The 21,445-nt window shown below is 50.6% G+C and overlaps 6 protein-coding genes across 6 annotated transcripts; 3 read left to right on the forward strand and 3 right to left on the reverse strand.

Moving 5' to 3' along the window:
* Window positions 1–207: 207 nt before the first annotated feature.
* Window positions 208–1,167, forward strand: Z519_04633 (uncharacterized protein; the record flags this gene model as incomplete). Its single annotated transcript, XM_016762378.1, has 1 exon — window positions 208–1,167. The coding sequence occupies one exon, from the start codon at window positions 208–210 to the stop codon at window positions 1,165–1,167; it is 960 nt and encodes a 319-aa protein (XP_016621325.1).
* A 978-nt stretch (window positions 1,168–2,145) lies between these two features.
* Window positions 2,146–4,044, forward strand: Z519_04634 (uncharacterized protein; the record flags this gene model as incomplete). Its single annotated transcript, XM_016762379.1, has 1 exon — window positions 2,146–4,044. The coding sequence occupies one exon, from the start codon at window positions 2,146–2,148 to the stop codon at window positions 4,042–4,044; it is 1,899 nt and encodes a 632-aa protein (XP_016621326.1).
* A 1,316-nt stretch (window positions 4,045–5,360) lies between these two features.
* Window positions 5,361–7,058, forward strand: Z519_04635 (uncharacterized protein; the record flags this gene model as incomplete). Its single annotated transcript, XM_016762380.1, has 1 exon — window positions 5,361–7,058. The coding sequence occupies one exon, from the start codon at window positions 5,361–5,363 to the stop codon at window positions 7,056–7,058; it is 1,698 nt and encodes a 565-aa protein (XP_016621327.1).
* A 4,658-nt stretch (window positions 7,059–11,716) lies between these two features.
* Z519_04636 (uncharacterized protein) lies at window positions 11,717–12,997 on the reverse strand (the record flags this gene model as incomplete). The annotated part of the gene is made up of 1 exon (XM_016762381.1): window positions 11,717–12,997. The coding sequence occupies one exon, from the start codon at window positions 12,995–12,997 to the stop codon at window positions 11,717–11,719; it is 1,281 nt and encodes a 426-aa protein (XP_016621328.1).
* Window positions 12,998–14,513: 1,516 nt separating this feature from the next.
* Z519_04637 (uncharacterized protein) lies at window positions 14,514–15,263 on the reverse strand (the record flags this gene model as incomplete). The annotated part of the gene is made up of 1 exon (XM_016762382.1): window positions 14,514–15,263. The coding sequence occupies one exon, from the start codon at window positions 15,261–15,263 to the stop codon at window positions 14,514–14,516; it is 750 nt and encodes a 249-aa protein (XP_016621329.1).
* Window positions 15,264–18,710: 3,447 nt separating this feature from the next.
* Window positions 18,711–20,726, reverse strand: Z519_04638 (uncharacterized protein; the record flags this gene model as incomplete). Its single annotated transcript, XM_016762383.1, has 5 exons — window positions 18,711–18,926; window positions 19,000–19,384; window positions 19,457–19,938; window positions 20,009–20,475; window positions 20,546–20,726. The coding sequence occupies 5 exons, from the start codon at window positions 20,724–20,726 to the stop codon at window positions 18,711–18,713; spliced, it is 1,731 nt and encodes a 576-aa protein (XP_016621330.1).
* Between the last annotated feature and the right edge of the window lie 719 nt (window positions 20,727–21,445).

The following is a 21,445-nucleotide window of genomic DNA, read 5'->3' on the forward strand; positions in this document are numbered from 1 at the left end:
GTTGCAAGGTAGGTTACCGTGATCGACATGACCCTGATGTCAATGGATCTCAAAGTCTCCAGCGAGATGGGCTCACTCTGGACAAGAATGATAGCACTTTGACTCCCTTGAGCCGCGAGAATTCAACTCTCGGGCAAGCTTCACATCGACAAACACCTATATGTCCCGGTAAGAAAATCGAGTGGAAGCCCATTTTTAACTCTCACAATGGCAACGAAGAGCGTGACGAGATTGCTCCCCAAAGCTAATAGACCGGCCCTGTTGCTCCCGCAGGCACCACGAGCTCACCGCCTACTGTCTACCAGTCCAGTTCAGAATCAGGTGAAAACACTGCTTCAGGACAAAGAGAATGGATTTGGTTTCATCCGGCACAACCCCCGCACGCCCAAGCCTCGCAACAAAGGCGTGACTGAGATACGGGGCCCATACTACTCGTCGTATGGAAAGCGTCATCTGCAGGATGTGCTGGAAACTATGGGATACCATGTTGATGGACTCAAATTCGCCGGAGGGAGCTTCTCGATGATGCCCGAGGAGAGAGTGAGAGAGCTGATTGATCTCGCCCACGAACATGACGTGTATGTCAGCACAGGCGGGTGGATGGAACACATCTTGACCCAGCCCGATTCCAACACCACGGTAGAGAAGTACCTGCGGAAATGCAAGGACCTGGGATTCGACGTGATTGAGATCTCTTCGGGGTTCCTGTCCTTCCCGCCTGACGACTGGCTACGGCTGGTTGACAAGGTGCACAGCATGGGCATGGAGGCAAAACCTGAATTAGGCATCCAATTTGGGGCAGGTGGTGACACGGCAGCGGAAGATCTGGAAGCCACGGGCACATCCGACCCCAGCAAAGTGATCAATCTAGGCAAGAAGTTCATCGAAGCGGGCGTCGAGAGGATGATGATTGAGAGCGAGGGCATCACCGAGAACGTGAGGAGCTGGCGGACGGACGTGATCCAGGCAATCTTGCGCGACCTGCCTCAGGAAAAGGTCATGTTTGAGGCCGCAGATCCTCCGGTCTTCAACTGGTATGTCCGCGAATTCGGCATTGATGTCAACCTGTTTGTGGACCATTCGCAGATTGTGCAGTTGACCTGTCTGCGATCGGGCATCTGGGGCATGGCCGACACGTTTGGTAAGATTGTGAGCTACAGGGAATGAAGACGAGATACTTGTACGCGCCGAGGCTCATATGATGCTCAATACCCACTGTTTATGCGACAGCTATGTGGCAGCATAAATCATTATTGCGTTATCAGTACCAGGGTTGCCTGATATAGTGCCTCCAGTGCTATCTCCGTAAGGATCTTGGGTGTCAGCCGCTAGGAATAAGCCTAATATCAAGTCTATCGGTGGCCCCCAGCGCCGCAAGCGCCCCTGTTAGGTGCCTTACCGCCTGCAGGCCCCTACGAGGGAAACTAGTTAGGCACCCCAAGGCACCGTCAGCCACTGCACTCGCCTATTCTAGCTAGTGTGGCGGCCACGCACTCCTCCCTGCTCCTCCTTGTCTTGCTTGCGATTACTCCATCTGGCTTCTGTTGCGTTCTCTTTTCCATTGCTTCAATGAACACCGCCCCGAAAACAAACATCATCGTCCGCCCTGCATGACGGATCGCCCGGATGGACAAGAGCTCAGCACTCGGCCTTGTTCTTGGCCGAGGGAGGTGACTGGCCATTAATCCTACAATCCTCCAACCCTTGTGGCAGTGAAGCTGCGTGATTTGTTCTGGAGGCTTGACATCATGGTCTGATTCCTGCCAAACGCAAAAGACACATCAAGGTTTCCGCCATGGCAAAAATGTGGAAATACCTTCAGCTCGCCATTATTGCTCCCTTCACTCACTCACCACCAATACTACTAATATGCTCCTATTGAACCCCCGTGGTGATATGTTATGACATTCCCCCAAGAGCATTGCCATCCATCCTGGTGACTCGCCCTGTATCAAGGTGAAATTGGTCGCGTCTTCCTATCCTTATTTTCCTTTGTATCCCACTGTCTTTTTTGTGTCGTGTGCGTCTCCGGCTGGGACCACTTATCATCATGAAGTTTGCTCTACTGGCGATCATTGCCAGCACTGTGGCGGCCGGTGTGGATGGTGAGTATGAGAGACATGCGAGTTCTGCTCCCGGCAACTAATGTTTGACGCAGCACACGCCATCCCTCTGGAAAATGCCTATGTTGACACCTCAGTGACGGTCGAGAACCTGCGACGTTCCTTGCCGAACTCTCCCAAAGGATACACTCCCACCTTCCAGAATTGTCCTCAGAATGCTCCTGTGGTTCGAAGCGCCGCTTCGCTTTCGCCGAATGAGACACAATGGTTGCAGAAGCGGAGAAACAACACCATTGCCCCAATGCGCAATCTGTTGAGTCGATTGAACATCCAAGACTTTAATGCGACGCAATACATTGATCGTGTGGCCAACAACGCCTCTGCTCTACCCAACATTGGCATTGCCGTGTCGGGAGGCGGCTGGCGAGCACTCATGAACGGGGCTGGAGCACTGAAGGCATTCGACTCCCGCACCGCCGACAGCACTGCTAAGGGCAAACTTGGTGGTCTGCTCCAGTCTGCGACGTACCTGGCTGGCTTGAGTGGAGGGTCATGGTTGGTTGGGTCGCTATACATCAATAACTTTACGACCGTCGGGGCCCTACAGGCAGAAAAGAGTGGTTCGGTCTGGGAATTCGGCAACAGCGTCATTGAAGGTCCCGAGGAAAGCGGAATCCAAATCTTCAACACGGCCGAGTACTACGCCAACCTGGTGAGCGATGTTGATGGAAAAGCAAACGCCGGATTTGACACTTCTCTTACGGATCTTTGGGGTCGTGGGCTTTCCTACCAACTGATCAACGCCAGCGAAGGTGGCCCGGCTTACACCTGGTCCTCCATCGGCATTTCGGCGCCCTTTTTGAATGCTGAAGCCCCCTACCCTATCATCATTGCCGATTCACGAGCGCCGGGAGAAAAACTGATCTCATCCAACACGACCATCTATGAATTTAACCCTTATGAGATGGGTTCCTGGGATCCCACCTCTTTTGGCTTCGTCCCCATGACTCATCTGGGCACCAACTGGACAGCAGGTCGAGTGCCGGCTAATGAGAAATGTGTGGTAGGCTTCGACAATGCTGGATTTCTCATGGGAACATCGTCTACATTGTTCAACCAATTGATCCTACAACTCAATTCTACCGGGATTCCCGACGCCCTGCGAAATCTCGTTGCGGACTTACTGACGGACTTGGGTGATAACAACAACGATATTGCCGATTATACACCCAACCCCTTCTATCGGTATAACCCGCAGACCAACCCTTCAGCCAATTCAACGCGGCTTACACTTGTGGATGGTGGTGAAGACTTGGAAAACATTCCTCTTCACCCACTTATCCAACCCAATCGTCATGTCGATGTCATCTTTGCGGTCGACTCATCGGCCGACACCGACTTCTACTGGCCGAATGGGACTTCGATTGTGGCCACGTACGAACGGTCGCTGAGCGCCATGGCGAATGGCACCGACTTCCCAAGTATTCCTGACGTGAACACAATCGTCAATTTGGGTCTCAACACGCGTCCAACCTTCTTTGGCTGTGACACGTCGAATTTCACCGGTGGCACCAACATTCCTCCCTTGGTCGTCTACATCCCGAACTCGCCATACACGACATTCAGTAACGTCTCGACCTTCCAGCTGGAGACCAACAACACTCAGCGGGACGCCATCATCTTAAACGGGTTGAATGTTGCAACCATGGCCAATGGCACCCGCGACACGACTTGGCCGACCTGTGTGGCTTGCGCGATCTTGAGCCGCAGTTTGGAACGCACCAACACCGAGGTGCCTCAGGCTTGCACGAGCTGCTTCAACCGCTTCTGCTGGGATGGCACGCTCAATTCGACACAGCCAGCCAATTACGACCCTAAGCCTGTTCTCCAAACGGTGAATCTTCAGAGTGGAGGCTCCAAGCTCTTACCTAGGTGGGCGGTTGCTGCGGCTGCGGCGGCATTGGGCTACCATGCTATGTAAATGATTTTCGGATTGTCTAAGGTGGTGCATGATATCACTGGGTATTATTATGGTTGGATTCCAGGAATGGGATAAGCATTAGTCATTGGGTAGGTAGTCGAAGGCCAGGACATACACAAAAGAGGGGCTCACGTGAGCCTTCCCTACATACTGGGTATAATGATAGGATTGATGAAGCAAAACGGGAGGGTATTTGTACGTGAATGGTCATTGCTACGTGGTTTGGAAGAATCAAGGCTGGACTTTAGACCTGATTGTCCTTTTATGACCCCGAGGCGATGTGCCGACTGTTCTTTTGATAACACCGAGGCATAATTCCGACCTTGGAGTTTTAAGCGAGCAGCTCTGGGCCCTGGGTTCATGTGTGTTGGAGGTGTGGCCATGACTAGACACTGGTGGTAGGGGGCTAAACGAAATAGCGGCGGCGAAGGGCGCGTTGGTGCACGCGTTAAAATTGATAAGGCGACTCATGCCACCTCGGCCTGGCTCATCTTCACAAGGCCTGCCCTCCTCTTGAACTGAACTCGCCACTTGGGCATTGATGATCCCTTTACGCTGTACCACCAGCATCTCTTTTCTATTCCCAAGGCAGGTGTGACACCCCTTTCCCCTCCGAATGCGGAGAGGAGTGAGTGCCATGTTTGTAGAAGAGCGATGTTGGAATCCTCGACTGCGGCCGTATCTCGGGAACAGCTCATCCCACGCCCTTCCATCCCGCGTTACCGAATCCATGGACGGATCAGCGCGACGATCCAGGGGGAAATGCCCATCTGACTGGGAACTGGTGCAACCGGGATGCAGAACCGATTCGTCAATCATGCAGATTCACGCCCTCAACTCGACCCATGTGTGCGTTCGGCCAACACTCCGCTTCCCACCATGCTCGCTAAGTGGCTCAATTGGCTCCAGCAGACTGAGGTAGGTAGAAAAACTTTTTTTGGCTTTGACCCTCTCAGGGCTGGATGCTCGTTCGATATGCTTCCATCATCTGTCTTGGTAGCACATCACGTTCGCGCGGTGGGCAGTTGCCGCTGCCGTCATCCGGTCAGTGACGGTGGCTCTGGTCGGTGGACACCCAGCACCATGGGCAGGACTCAATATCCAGTTGGAGGGAAGGAACCACCGGGCAAGTCGCTGTCGGCTCTTTTTTTGCACCCTTCTAGGTACGCTCCTGACCTGGCCCGGTTTGTCATTCTCCTCTTCCCCCCCAGCGTACCCATCTCGACTCCAAGACTCCAAGTCATAAGTAAGAGGGAGTGAGCCAAAAACAATGTGGGTGAATCCTTGAAGTTGCTTTTGGTGCAAACAAGCCAAATATGGGGGAAATCATCGTCCAAGAATCGAGGCCGTCGCCGCCGGCGGGAGCCATCGATAAGGTCGACACCACCACAGACACCGACAGCCTAGCATCCTCCGAAGAACCCGTTCCGATCTTGGAGCCTCCTCCTCGTCACTCGAGCACGAATCTTCCCGATTCACTGACTGAAGATGGAACCACATATATCTACCTGGCATTTGACACTGACATCCCATTCGCCGACTTCTCGTCTGGCGCATCTTCGATACCTCCACCGAATCTCAAACAATATGAATCACCACTCACCTGGTCCACCACGCACAAGACCATCGTCTTGATATTGTCATGTGGCTGTACCTTTCTTGCTGCGTACAGTGCTGGCTCCTATTCCATCGCAGCGAGTCCTCAACGAGAGAAATGGAACCTGTCGGAAGTCGCCTTTAACACTGGCGTCACGACATGGGCCACAGGCTTCGCCGTCTCCCCCATGTTCCTTGCGCCATTTTCCGAAATCAACGGTCGGCGACCTGTCTTCATTGGTTCCGCAGTCATGTTTCTGGCGGGTCTCATCGCCTGTGCAACCACTCCGTCCTTTGGCGGAATGCTTGCAGCACGATTCTTCGTCGGGGCTGGGGCCAGCACCTTTGCGACCATGGTTGGAGGAGTCATGTCAGACTTGTATCATGCTGAACATCGAAACACACCAATGGCCATCTACAGTGGCTCCGCCCTGGCAGGCACTGGTATGGGACCACTTGTCTCTGGCTTCATCGTCGGTCGCGCCAATTTCCGCTGGGTCTACTATCATCAGATCATAGCCCTGGGACTCATGTTGGCCGTGGTGTATCTCTTCTTCAAAGAAACTCGCGGTTCGGTGCTCCTCAGCCGTCGAGCCAAAGTCTTGAATGCGTACTTCGATAAGATCGAGAATGAATCGGCCAACTCTTGTGGCGAGAAGTCGAGCACACCAGCCCGTATCCGCTACAAAGTTGCAGCAGATGAGAGTCGATCCTCGCTTGGCCGCATGTTGTACCTGTCACTAACAATTCCCTTCAAGCTTCTCACCACCGAACCTGTCGTCTTTTTCTTCTCGCTGTGGGTTTCCTTTGCATGGGCTCTGCTGTACATGACATTCTCCGTTATCCCTTTGGTGTTCCAGACCCGCCACAGCTTCAACGTCGAGCAGAGTGGAGGAATCTTCGCAGCCATTTCTATTGGCTCCATTCTGGCGACCTTGTTATCGATATACCAGGAAAAGTTGGCCAAGAAGAGATGGCCCAAACTCAACAGCAGTCCAGAAGGAAGATTGTATTTCCCTTGTCTTGAAGGGGCGCTTCTGCCGATCGGCCTGTTCTGGTTCGGATGGACGACATATTCCTCCATTCCTTGGATATCGCCGGTGCTTGCCATTGGATGTGCACAAATCGGTATCTTCGTCATCTACCTGGCCGTCTTCAACTATCTAGCTGACGTCTACCATCGTTACGCTTCGTCGGCATTGGCGGCCCAAAGTTTCATGCGGAACATTTTTGCCGCCGTCTTCCCGCTCTTCACAAACCAAATGTTCAACAATCTGGATTACCCGCCGGCTGCCAGTTTGTTGGGAGGAATCGCCGCCTTGTTGACGCTGGTGCCCTGGGTGCTACTTTTCAACGGTGAGAAGATTCGCGCACGCAGTAAGATTGCGAGGCAGATCATGTCGACGCACGGGAATTGAGAAGAAGCATCGAGTACCAGACTTTGTTAGATGATTGTTGGAGTTCAACAATCACAGGATTGAGTATCGGAATATATCGCAACCATTGAGCATTGGAGTTTGTCTCTTGAGGGGCCAAGTTATGGCGAATAGGACCAGTGTATTGTCAAGCGTCGCTGTTCTAGAAGCATGAGATGTCATTGCAGGATTCAACAGCACTAAGCACTGACATCCCACAAAGGGGTATACGTTTTGAGACCGAAGGTCTAAACTAGCTGACAGATAATATGAGAGTGAACATGTCTAACCGAGGGCCGTTACTCACAGGCGTTTACGAGGTTGACTTGTGATAGTCACCCCTGCGTCCTTTAGGAGAGAGGTAGGGATTGTTTGCGCCTGAAACAAAGGCGCACAGTAAATCAGCCTTACAGTATAGTGCATGGGGAGTACTACAAGGTACTCTAGGAGGGAAGCTGGGCCTAATGAGTGGGTGTCTGGGATCCTATGTAAGTAGATATGTATGTTCACGAGTATATATGTATATGAATTGGCTGGTGAGCTTTAGAAAAACCCCGACCCCGACCCCAAATCGGGGAATCTTGTGAAAACATAGGCTATGCATATGCATGTGCATGTATGCACATGTGTGTAGTGGACTTCTCACGCATAAACGTAATTTTGGACGGCATTCCTCGAGTTGTACGGAGTATTAGAGGAGGGGAATAGAGGACTGGATAGAGCAAGGACATCAGACACACTACCTCCCCATCAGATGTACTTGTACGAGGTATAAGGCTAAGAATGAATGGATGGATATTCGGTATGTGTAGCCCAGGACGGGACAGATGGACTGGGACACAATTCTCGAAGCGGACGGGTGTCCGCAGCTTCTCACTTTCAGGTATCGTATCCTTCCCTTCCCCCCACATCAACTATTCCAGGCAAGGTTCGCCTCTTTTCCACTCACTTCCGTTTCGCTCCTTTCTTTGTATCGGCTTTGTTTTCTGCTTGACCTATAACAGGCTGCATCCCCCTTAGTTTCATTGTCGACTTCGGTAAAGCGGATTCCGACGTAAAGTGAGGGAGGGGCAAAGCGCGAAGATCGGTGAACCCGTTTGAACGTCCCTTACCCCTTGGAGCTCACTATGACCAGCTGACTACGGGCGAACGGCACTGTTCTGAACCATTGTAGTCATCGCAGCATTGATCAGAACAGATCAAATTCCTACAGCTAAACAGGCGACTAGAGTTCTGTCTACCTTCCAATGACTGTTCCCACATGTTGCAGCGGTTATCCCGTTGGATACGGACCGCCACCGGTGCTCAGTATGTCGGAGGAATTTTGACACACAATGCATCCGAGGGCCCATGAACGAGGCGGGTTAAGACCCCCAATTTTTTAAGTCTTCTGTCAAACTGGAGGACTGCCCCATGCTGAATAAGCTCTCTCTTCGGCAGATCTGGCATGCGCAATAAACTTTGGTTCAATCCCCCTTCTTAGATCTTATAGACTCCCAGTGTTGACCGAGCCTTCATACCTAGCGTGGATCAGTACTCTGAAAAAGTGCTTGGTTAGACGGCAGATGATGGCTTCGGGGCAATCCTTTGAACGGTACAATGACTCAAGCGACATATCGGCCCCGTTCTGGTAATGTGTGGATGTGAAATACTCCACAAACGCATAATGCAACCACTAGAGATGATATCCCCCATCATCAGCAGGACAGTGCCGAGCAACGACCAAGTGGTGCCAAGTCGACGGAGGATGAAGACGAGATGACGTTCTGTTGTCTTATGAATCAAGTCGGCGGGAGAGACATTGAAACTGGAAATCAGTCGATCGGATGTTGTGACAATGTTACGTGCAGTAGCAATAACAGAGTCGAGGTAGTTGACCTTCGGCCTCGATCCACTGTGCTGACACAACACTTGCTGACCGCCCTGCTCTCAATGATATCCCCCGTCCGAGTAGGTCTGGCTGAAAAGTTGGACCATATCCCGTCCCCCCAGGCCATGTAGGTGATGCAGATTGCTGTCACCCAGGTGAAATTTTCGCAGTCCGAATGCCGAGGAGACTCGCGATCTTGGGGTCCAATAAGACCGCATCTTCGCCCTTACAGAACGGTACGACATCTAAGGGGAGGTCCCATTTAGACTTGGGGTAATCGAATTTCAGAGTATGAGCTCCCTGGTGATCGCCAGCAATGCCTAAAAAGTCGTAAATTTTTGTCGCGAGGCTCCATGCACTATGTATCAGGGACCTACGCAACGCAGTAGGTACAAAGGAATTGGAGTAGCTGAATGCCTTGTTCTATTCACGTAGTCCTATTGACAACGACTCAACGCTTGAGAAAAAGGAAGAGTTCTCTCTCAGCCGATTCAGGTGAGAGGAGACTCTTATAGCTTCCCCTCTTTCTGTCACGTGAAAAGGGTAAGGCAGCGTTAACCGATAGCCTTGTGCCTCAACCGTCCTTTGCCTTATCCTTTCCTTTTCTTTCTATACCGTCCACCCGATTCGGGTGGAGGGCGTAGAGTACTTGGGGACAACGGTGGGCTCGTGACACTATGATTCTCCATAGTCGAACAACACGTGCGCCAAGCTTAGAGAGGTGGCTTCTTGTCTCTGTTCGCACAATGGTTGTAGCCGGTCTGTCGATAGGAAGCTCATGTGCAGCCCGTCTCCGGGCCGTGCATCTGCGATCCTGCTACCCTGACTGAGGGACAATAATGCATTGGTGAAGAGCATACTGAACTGTGCCCATGAAGCCGACTTGCCCCAACAGTGCACTTGAACTTCTCTGGCGAGAATGAGCTCCAGCAGAATCCATGTCCTGCTACAGTAGCTTCGCCGCTCCATGTCTGCCATACCAACCACTACTGCGTTGAATTAGTCGGGATTTGATTTCGGTGTCATATTGTATCTGATTCTAGGACATCGAACAACGTGTTGGTGCATTGTGTCCCATTCCCCAACCAGCAAAGCACACGTGTTGCAGATCGATAAATTTTGCCCATGAACTGCACCTGATGATTGCGTTCGGCAGTGTTTGATTGATCAATGCAGAGCGGAACGATCCACGGAGCGTGCGCACCAAGTCGACCTGATGGATGGCAGGGCCAGGCTGGGCTCCCCAGGAGCCGACTTGGGCCTTTGCCGCTAGTCTCTTTTTAGCCGCACTAGCCCGTGAAGGACGTCGACCATTTAACCTCCATTGACCTGGCACCGAATAAGGCCCCGCTCGCGACTCGCGAATTCCTTCTCTCTCTTCAACGTCTCTCTTCTCGCACCGCCTCCCACCGTCACAGACAAGAACCCTCTCGCGCCATCCATGCTCCTGCCGCGCTGCCCTTGCCCTCGCGCCCCTACGTGGTTTCGGCTGACGCTATGCGCTACAAGGATGATGGTGACGCCTGTCTTTCTCACTACCCTCGTGGGCGACTTGGGCCCCGGGGGAGGCTTTTCGTGGTGCCCAGGTGATGGAGCCCAAAAGGGCCCTGCTTCCTCGAAAACCTGAACGTTTCCTCTTCCCCCGCTGTTCCACTTAATCCCTCTCCCTCTCTCTCCCTCTCTCACACGCAATTTCACTCACTTTTTTCTTGTGCTCTAATCTCGCGGAAGAGTCAGCGTATTCCCATCCGGCACAGCCCTCATCCCGCATCGGGTCCCTTTACCCCAGCACTGGCACAATGCCTCCGCAGAGGAGGCGAAGAAGGCAAGGGAGGAGAAGTCTATCGAGGAATGTACTCGGCTGGGCCTGGATGACAGTCCCGATATCGCCGAGTTAACTGAATAGCGGCGCAAAAGGTTGATGGCGGAGTGGAAAGAGTAGGTCGATGTTTCTTATTGTCACTGCGCTCCTTTCAGCGCCAACTCCATTAACAGGCCGCTAACCGCTACCGTCTTCAGCTACTGCGGTCTCCTTAAAGACCCGGAAGACCCAGATAGGCCGGTTGACCTAGATCGAGTTTGGCTTGACCTCTGCTTGAACGACGAGCTTGCGAAGACTAGGTGTGTGGCTTTCCTGAAGGCCTACGTCAGGGACTCCGAGTAGGAGTTCTCTATCCTCGTCCCGCTAGAGGAGACGGAGGAGGAGCCACAGAAGACGGAGTGAAGGAGGACGCTCACCTGGGCCCATAGCCTGCTTAACGTCTAGAGGTCCCTTATTACCGAAGCGAATGCTACCGTTCTTTTAAAAATGAGGAAGAAGGACCCTACGAGAAAGCATACGTAGAGGTTAAAATTTATGGATCATACTAATAGACTAGGCTAAGGGCCGGTTTTTGAGATTTCGAAGGTTAGCCAAATGCCCCTCTCCTCCTGCCGTCACTAATCTCCCTTCCCCTTAGAGACACCATGTTAGGTACCCCTTCTCTCGGCCTCCTGGCCTTGACTCAAAGGATATAGATAGAGAAGCTGGAGGCCCTCGAAGAGGACCTTAGGCTTCAGTACCTTGCCATTCTACATCCTACCTTGTACTACTCGCAGTGTTACGTGATCCTCCCTCGACACCCACTTACGTGATAGTCGCACGCGGGGCGTACGATTGTTACACCAAGGATGGACTAAGTTACCATATTAATATCATTGTGCTTAACTTATCTGCGCCGTCGACTGCGAATTTATTTTAACCGCTCTCGCCTAGTGCCATCGTCTCCACATCGCAGTGCAGCCTGGTACGCTACCAGCATTTTAATCTATCTAGAACCTTGTTTACGCAGCCCCGGGGTTCAAGAGAAAAGTTCTCTCTGTTACGGATCTGAAGCGTGTACAGAATACAATTGTCGACCTCGTGGCCTTCGAAGTCGTCCTTCATGGCAGCCCATACAGCCCGAGCCAGATCTTCAATCGAACAGGAATAGTCAACCTCAAGGGACCCTGGCTTCAGGTCTGCCAGACCCAGTAGCGCATATACATTGTCGTGTTGCATGCTGCAAGAATGCCGTCGGAAAGTGTCCATCAGCGTTATGAGGTGCTGCGGCTTAAATGTCATGGTTGCGTCTCCCAGTGTTTCCCAGAACAATGGAAGCCCCGTTGCCGAGGTATACCTAAATCTCGCTGCATTGGGGTCGTAACCGATGAATCTGCGGAAGGACCAAAGCTGCAAAGCATCAATCTTCTCGTCGTCTGTATTCAATAGGTCGACGCCCCCGTAGGGGCCCCGGTCCACTTCCGACCCAGGATACCTACGATAGTCTCCCATATGATACTCCCAGGCCGGCTTCCACGCACTAGATTCTAAAAAGAAGTCCCCCAGTATATGTGAGACCCCCTTGGCGATCCGGGTTATGGGGATGGTGGAGGTCCAGTGAGAGGAGTGACAGGTGACGACTTGTGCCGTCTGGCCAGAGAGAAAAACCTCCTGGATGATCCATTTGCGCAGCCAGTAGGGGTTCTGAAGCACACGAACCATGCCTCTCCTGCACGACGGAGAGAGGGAACTCCAGCGATAACGCATTCTCTCGAGTGTTCTAAAGTCATCCCCAAAAGAGACACCCCGCACAGAGTTATTCTCACCCTCACACCTCTCGAAAAACTCCAAGAGACCATGAGACTCAACTTCGCCGAGAGGACCAAGCCATATGAGTACCCGATATGCGCGTGAATAAATGTGGCCCATCATGGCCACTTGTCTGTTCCTTTCGCGTATATCCTTCTGATTGATACACAGGGCGTCAATCCACAGATTATACAGCCATCCTTCTTGTCTTGCGCGGAGCAAGAAATCGTACAGATTGCGGCGCACGACGACAGCGTGGCCGTTGACTGTGATTTTTCGGTTATCCTTGTTGTCTCCCCACTTGTACGAGAGGGCTGAGAACAATGGATCCGCTGCACTGCTTTCCAAGTCCACCTCATGGAAAGTGCAGACGAGGCTGTCGCCTGTGTTGCCCGGGTCGATGTCGAGAAGACGAATGGACGTTGCCGTTAAGAGATGAGTGAATGGCCCTGACAGGGGCATAGCGGGTTTGCATCGATTCTCGTCTGAAACTTTAGAGTTGCGACTCGCAACCCAAATGAACGAAGATTTCGAAGGCTGCCCTGCCCGGAATCTGAGTGAAGAAATAGGACGCTCTCGCGTGAGGAAAAAGTGCTGGGCTGTTCTGGCCGAGCCACTTTACAACATCAGTGTGTCGCTGGTGCAGTGCTGAAGAAAACGGCTCCTGAATCGAATGAAATGTCACGTGCACACCATTTGCAGACCGTGGGGACTTCAAAGGACAATCGTTCTGCAAGTTCTGCTCAGCCAAACTCATGAAACGCTGGCATTGTAATAGGCAGGACGAGTCACCACGCAGACGGAAGGATTCCAAGTTTCTAGGCAGCAGGCTTGGCTGAAACGTATCCGAGGTGCGGTTGGCAACTGCAACCGAGGCCGAAAGGGGCTCCCAGAGCCCGAACAGGCTTTGCGGATTGGATTCAAGGCATACCCCCTGTATCTCGCCCTATGCTCTGGCTTGCTCTCCTGGCGCACGGAGCATGAGTTTTTCCGCTCCGAGGCAAAATTAAACCCCTCGGAAAACTGAGGCATAAACCTCAAGTTTCTGAGATGGTTCATTGCAGTTCGATAGGAATAGATGCAGATGGAACGAACCCGATGAGTAGGTTTTCCAAGTCGAGTTGATGGCAGGCCATTGATTCGCCTACAGAGTGGTTCAGGATCGCAATCGGGCTCCTAGTTGTAGAAGATCCCGAACCGGCTCCAAGGAGCCTAAAACTCAAGTGTTTGCAGCATTTGGTTCTGTATTAATCAAGATACATGCAACCGGGAATATGTAGGCAAAAGAGCGAGCTAGTATTATTCCAAAAAGTATTGAAAACAATCCATTTAAGGAAAGTCGAAACAGTCATGAAATAATAAGTACCGGTTGACCATCATCTATACCCACAGCAGCCCGAAAACAGCATTGTAGACACTCATTCATTCGCAAAATCCAGTGCGCCTTTGATTCCGACCGTTGGTTCGTCTCGAGAGACAATAACACGCAGCGAAATCGCTCGTCGCCTCTTGCGACAGTGATCGCCTTTCCATGAACAGAATAACACTCAACTTTCTCGGCATTGTGCGCGAATGAGATGACTTTCTTGCACTGTCGGTTCCGACAATTTACCAAGCCTCGAGCTAAGCACGCTTCATCCGCTAGCTTTCCGGGGTCAATATGAACGGCTGCACCTTTTTTATCCTCAAGCTTATAACTGACCCTCAGAGAGCGAACATACTCTTGAGCAAGCATTGAGATCTCAGTGAAGTCTGGTACTTCATCCGTCAACCCGGTGTAATGTCCATTAGGATGATGCTCTCGATCTAAAACGAAGTCAAATGGCTTTCCATCCCGTTCAATTTTACTAGGCACGACATACACTCTTCCAACCAAGTTTCGGTTAAGTGATAACTCCCGAAGCATATCGAGGTAAAAGCAAAGTCCGCCTGTGGAGACTGCAGTGACATCGAGTATATGGCTTAGACCAAAGGTTTCTTAACCTGTGAAGAGTTTCGTCGCATCTAAAAGCCTAGTTTCTACAATTGAAATATCCGAATCAATATTGCGGGTTGTTGTTTCTAAAACTCGATGTATGTAACCGATGCATTTCACCTTTTCTAGAAAGTCCTCGTCTGTGTCCGTCCTCATTCGTCGTTGCCTGACGTAAAATAGTTCGAAACCGGCTCGTGAAGGCAGAATCCCATTCACAATCAATATACCAGCCATCGCCGTAGACATGACCACAATGGATTCAAAAATTGCTGAAAGACAGAATGCCTCATCTTCTGTGGGGCCTCCATCGAAGCATTCGGCACATTTGCATATCTCCTCTATGATGGCGATTTGCTGCTCATAGCGTGTCTGCGCATCGATAAGACTTAACCGTACACCAGATTCCATGTTCTCTTTCGTAACTTCCAACTCTGGGAACCATGCAAGGGTATTCCCGACGAATCCCAAACCACTTGCGGAGTCGAAATGGGACCGCCATTCGCCTAGAATCTCTCGGTCAAAGCTCGGATCGCCACATGTGATCGCTTTGAAGATACGTGCTGCACAACCTATAGCAGTGCCGACGATTTTGGGATTTTTCATAAGTCTCAGGAAATCGCTCCCAAATGCTTCAGAGAGGCAATTGTCCCAGCGAAGCCTTCCACTCATGGTTGTCATTTGTAAATCTTCAGATTCCCGATGCAGGAATTCACCACTGTTTCTTAAGTAATAGGTATTCGTGACCAATTGCATTTCCAGTGGATTTGCGTCGATATCAGAGTTAAAAATGAGCTGGATTTGCGCGTCGGAATGTGTTGAAATGTTCGAGTAGAGTAATTGTCCCTCACAAGAGATGGTCACAGATAAATCGAGAAGCCAAACTGCGACAGCCGCAAGCCAGCCACAGGCCGGCCCTCCCCTGATCGATATAGAAGAGATCTCCTTGTAAGAGACTTTACACATGCCTGTCAATGCTGCTGCAAAGTCTTTTGGAAAGGGAAAACTTCTACCAGTCCTAACTGCTTGTATATCCATAACATACGTTGTAAAACGTGTCTTGGATGGTCCGAGGGTCATGAATTGCTCAGCTAGCACTGGGAAAGGAGTTGCTGCAAACACTCCCTCGCACGCCTTTATTAGCGCTGACCACTGAAGTCCGGATGGAGTAAGATGTCCTGGGAGTTTGTAAGGCTGAGTCATTTCGAGCAGCACTTCCGCCGCTAGGTTCGTCGGGAAGCATTCTCCTATAGCGCCGCATAATGCTAATAATGCTGTTCCTTCTTGCGAATCCCTCATAGTCCGCACGAGGCTCCTTATGCCGAAGCCAAACTATAAGACATCCCCAAAACTGCCGTACGATCTCAATTTTTCCAACGCTTCTTGTACATTTGCTCTGCCAGCAGGGCCGAGATAGGATCTTTGACTGAGGATTAGGCCGATTGAGATGGTGAGTCCGTCAACATTGGTAGATGATAATCGGCCTAGGATTCCAACCGAAAATGAAAGGATTTGTCGTTCTAGATTGACCAGTCAATTGTCCCTTACTGACTGAAGTTGCTGTTGGTAACGGGAAGGTAGGGTTGTGATTCAGAAGGTATATTTGGGTTCTGCCTGAGAGTATTTAGCTCTTCAAACCGAGCTCGAGAGAAATTGGGTCTCCGGGTCTCAATATGACACTTTAAAAGTCAATTCTAGTTTGAATATTTAGGGCGAGTCCCTCTTTAGCGGGGGAAAGATATATGTGTCCTCCAATATTCTGCTTTTTGGTGGCCAGAGCCCTGAGAATCGAAAGCGACTGATGGATAAGTCGGATCAGAAACAGAATAGGCGGCAGTTAAAACCTACACGAAACTCACATCGTTTTAGTAGGAGGCGAATCCCCTACAGTGGAAAGGCATCTAGGCAGCATGTGGAACACTAGGCGCCAGCCTTGGCCGAGACACTTGAGTTCTATGGTTAGTAATTCTTACTGTTTAACACTGACCACACCAGGGGGGGTTTTTTTTTTCAGCAACCACTAAGGCACGATTCAATAGGCTTAGACGTATGGCTTGAGTGCAATGCACAAAATTAGGCAGCGAAGGAGCAGGGATCCGCCAGGTCAACATTGGTTATCTAAAACGGATGTCTACCGATATGCAAGTATAACCGATCCCTTGAGGCCTAATTAGAACCCTTATAGGTCCATGTGATGCCAAGAATAAATTAACCCCTCAGAAAAGAGAGGGTCAAACCTCAGGTTACTGTGGTGGTTCATTGTGGTTCGATAGGAATACAGGCACACGGAATGAACCCGCAAGTCGAGTTGATGGCTGGCTCTTAACCCGTGTTGGCCGGGACGCCAATCGCGCTAATGCCACTACTCATCTTTGCACAGCCTGATGATGGGCACGGCGAGACCTCTCTGTCTCCCCTGAAGATGAAGTAGCTTTGAGTGTTCCGGTTGGCTTCAATACGCCTCATTTTAGCACAACAGTTTCAATCTGAGACAGGAGACGGCCTGAACCCTATCTCTTTCCTTTCTTTCATCGTTTCGTAGCGTTCAGGGGTATATGCAGAAGCCATATATAAGCATTTGTCTAGCATTATTTTGCAAGAGACAGAGGCCGCAATTCACTCATTTGGACAACATGAGACTCCAAGTTAGGAGGGCTTTGGGCTCCAAGAGATGAACTGAGGTCCCCATCGTGTAATCCAGCAAGCGCAAGGCATACAACCAACTTTCTCACAAAACAGGACGTTCGAACTTCACGTTTCTTCTGTATTTGGTTCGATATCGATCAGAATCGCATGCGTACAGAGTCGGCACTGAAACGAAACCAATACTTGTCTACACGAAATGTAGCAAATCCCTACAAAGGCGAAAAGACACTTCTCTCAGCTCATTCTCTCTCGGTCTGTGTGCATGCACCTCCTCATCGCAAACACACCGACCCAAGACCATGATGCTAGCTCCGCCGGTACCGGGCCCCTTCACATTACTAGATCAAGTACCAGAGGCTTTTCAGCTGAGATGATGGAATTGGGAATGGGCAAGGATGTCTCCAGGTGCTGCCATCGGTAGCGCAACCAAGTACAAAGTCTGGCAACCTTTTTAGGATTCTTGCCAGAAATTTCCTTCTTGCTACCCAGACTTCTTGCTTGCAGTTGACCTCATCTTCTACCGCCTACAGTCCTAAATTGCCTCCCCCTACCTATTGCTCGTCCCCCCCCGCCCCGAAAGACCCTCTGTTTAGCATTGAAAATTGCCAAAAATCCAAATTAAACTCGCGGCCAATACTCGAATATGGGAGCCTCTACAGAAAAGTCGGCATATCCACTGTTGTCGCAGAACAAGACTGAGTACAGAAAATGAAATTTTTAAGTAGATCGTTTCCGTGCTGACGAATTTGGCATGGTTATTGAGGGGATGAGTGAACAATTCTTCTTGTGGTGTTTCCTCAAAAATAACTACATAGGGACAGCACGAAACTTTCGCTAAAGCGGGGCCCGAGGCAGAGAAAGGGCCCGACCCTGTGTCATTGAAAAGGAAGGAAAGGGGAGAGAGGTGTGTTTGTATGGGACCAAATTTAGACATTTCGAAAACATCAAATTAAGGGCTCCAGAAACTTAAGGTTTATGCCTCGATTTTGTGAAGGCTTTAGTTTTAGCTCGGAACGAAAAACCTCATGCTCTATGCTTTCGAGAAAATTTAACTACCTTTAGTCATTCGTATTTTCATTCAGAAAAGGGAGCGAGGCCGTTTTAATCGGGCACTTAAGGAGCGTCGAAGTCGCATAGTAGAGTATAGTGAAGCGCTAAGAGTAAGCAAAGGGGAGTAAAAGGAAGTAAAGGGGAGTAAAGGGGAGTAAAGGGGAGTAAAGGGGAGTAAAGGGGAGTAAAGGGGAGTAAAGGGGAGTAAAGGGCGAAGGGCGAAGGGCGAGCTATAGGGAGTACACAGCGTACATTTTTAACTCTGAAGTTAACGTATGGGCGTTGTCTAAGGGAATGCTATTTTACGGACGAAGCGTGGGTCATTCGGGGGTCATGTAAACGTAGTCACACCGCCGAACCTTTACCTTGTATAATAAGCGCAACAGTCTTTACGAGCCTCGGCGGACCTGCAAGAGTGTTTGAAGAAGACAATAGGGTAAATGGCGATGCCATATATATATCCGGAGCCTTCCAATATTCTCCCCAGAATGACGGTATCCTGGTATACTATTCGCCGCATTCCTCCGCTCCTAAGCCACCCCATAGTCCAAGGTTAGCGTCGACTCCAGGGACCGTAAGGCCGAAGAGGTCCATAATATTTGTGCCCATTGAGATATCATCCTGCACGTAGTTCGAATGGTTGTTGATTGGGTATGTTAAGTGTTCCATGGATCCCGACGAGGTATTAGCAGAATCTTGTAGGATCGGGAGCTGTTGAAACGCCTTAATGTAGACATAAATTAACGAGATCCACCGTGAGAGAGCAGCTTACCAGGGAAAGGGGCGAGACACTCACTTGGTCTAGGTTATCCTGTACTTGAGAGGAAGCGACCATTGAACCAACCAGGGGGACATTGCTATAACCGGCGGGGTTTGGGCCTGAATTCAAGGGTAGAACTGGCCAGCTGAGAGCCGAAGATAGCGTGCTTTGCTGCTTGAGAGAGGATTCGCTTTTTGAGCCCCGATTTTGAACGTCTCTCGTGTATTCTGCTGCAATAAAGGCAAATTCAGTTATCATTGAACCGGGGAGGGCGCCGCCACTTGCGTAGTCGATTTGACTAAAATGACCACCCGCGACGTGCAAAAGTGCCAGGTTGCTTGCTGTTTCTGGATGGTTGGGATTGTGGACGATGAAATCGAAAAGCACAAACAGCGCGGCAATCGGTATGCCTACCAGAACCCTGGTAACAGCTGCTATCAGAAACTTTGTTCAAGCGGGAGTGCACCACCTCTATACTAGAGCTAGGACTTACCACATCGGTGTATGCGGTTCAACATCTATGAACCTGCTCAACTCAAGGATGGATCTTGAAGCCTTGATGATGGCCATGTTGCTGTCAAACTGTCGGGTGGGGGTGGCAGCTTCTTCAGGTCGACTTTCGAGATGCAATCTTGCACGGGAAAGAGCTAGAAGAAGTCCATAATAAAGATAGTGAGTCCAGAGGGCCACAACTCTCGTCAATGGGCCGGGCAGGTAATTGTCCCAAAAAGGAGCCCCGGGTCGAATGAATTCCGGGATTGACATGCGCCATTGTTGCAGTTCAGTTTCCAACTGATCAATGACAGCGCAGAAGTATTCTCGTGAGTTCCCCGTCACACCAATGGAGAATAGAGAGCTATATGCCCGAGAAAGCAAACGTGCATGTCTCGACCAAGCCAAAAACCAATTGTACTCGCCGAAAGATGCCTCCGACACCGTCGGAACACAGTGGCCGATATCTGTGTCGTTGAAAAACTGAATACGTAAGCATGCGGCAACAGTGAGAACCGAATTTTGCAGCGGTAAGGCTAAGTATCGAACTTACAGAGCTCCTCCCACAGTAGAAGCTCGATGTTTTTTCAATGCTGTACAAGACCCAAAATGTCCGTGCGTAAGACTTGAGAACTGCGTCCTTCTGTCTGCTGAGCGGAATCTTTTGCACTCTTCTGGAACTTTCGGTAAGAATGATGTGCTCGATTTGGAGACAGGACAACGAAAGTGTGAAGATGGTCATGGCTGTAAGTGCCTGCAGAAGCAAAAGAGAGTCAGGAAGAGTCAGGAGGTCGGGAAACGCGGCTAGTGCCACTGAAAATAGCAGCCATGATCTCGATTTCCCTGGTTCAAAACTTCCGTACCCGGAGTGTTGGCAGCCAAGGGCCAGAACGGCATGATATAAAGCCGACAATGCCTTGTTGGTGATCATTTCCTGAGAGAAGTTAGGGTTGGAAATCGTCTGTTCAAACGTGGCACGGTCGAGGAATGGGTAAAATGGGTGGATTCTCTCAAAGTAGCCTGTCCACAGTCAACAAAACACTGAAACCTATCTTGAACTGTAGAACAAGGAGGCAGCACAGGTACATACATTTCACGTAGGTAGACGCAACTTCCCACTCGAGAATGACCTCCTGAGTATTTGATCTCCGGAGGAGGGTGCCACTCGGCGATGGCGGGCCGCCGCGAACTCGTCCATTGATCACCTCTGCCGCTCTTCGTAACAAGTCATTCAGCTTGTTGTTTTGGAGGCGTGCTGACAAGGCTGTCATTCTTGATTCAGAGAAAAAGCTGAGGCTGTAGTTTCCACCTACACCGCCGGTTAGATAGTAACTACACGGCCAGACGGCGACGTACTGAAAATTCCATTTCCCTGGTAAACAAGCATAAGCAGCGTAGTACGCCTTTGGAAGTTTCTGAACATACTTTGAACGGGAAAAACTTCCCTTGTGAAGAACCGGCAGGCCAGGACTGCGCAAGGAGACGATCGACATAAAGCTGAGGAAGCACTTCAGGTATCTGGGGTAATTCTCTGTGATTGAAATTGCGAATAACAGACTCCTCGTTGTCCTACCCTGCATCAGCCTCTGTGTAGACCCCGGCATTCTTCTCACGAAAGGAATCGGTGTGAGAGGGGAGAACACACCGTGTTTTGTTGGTTCAAATGCTCCAGCACACTTGGCCCCGGTGGCCCGTTTGTCGCTTATCACAGAGAGGTTAGTATGCTCCGTTCAAATTGGACAGGCCCAGTTGAATCCCACGCACAGCTCTTTAATTCCGAGCCTTTTGCTCGACGACGTCGTGACTGTTTGGCGGCACCAAAATAACACGTCTCACCGCGACGCTTCTCGCGAAGTATTAGCCACATTTCCAAAGCTCCAAGGCATGGAGATTGTATACGGTGCAGTTCACACATGAGCCAGATGGTCCTCGGCCTTGGGCTAATCAGCTTGACATACTCCAAATTAGATTTCTTGGCGGCCATATTTGC

The sequence above is a fragment of the Cladophialophora bantiana genome (genome assembly GCF_000835475.1).
Source record: "Cladophialophora bantiana CBS 173.52 unplaced genomic scaffold supercont1.6, whole genome shotgun sequence".
Taxonomy (NCBI): Eukaryota; Fungi; Ascomycota; class Eurotiomycetes; order Chaetothyriales; family Herpotrichiellaceae; genus Cladophialophora; species Cladophialophora bantiana.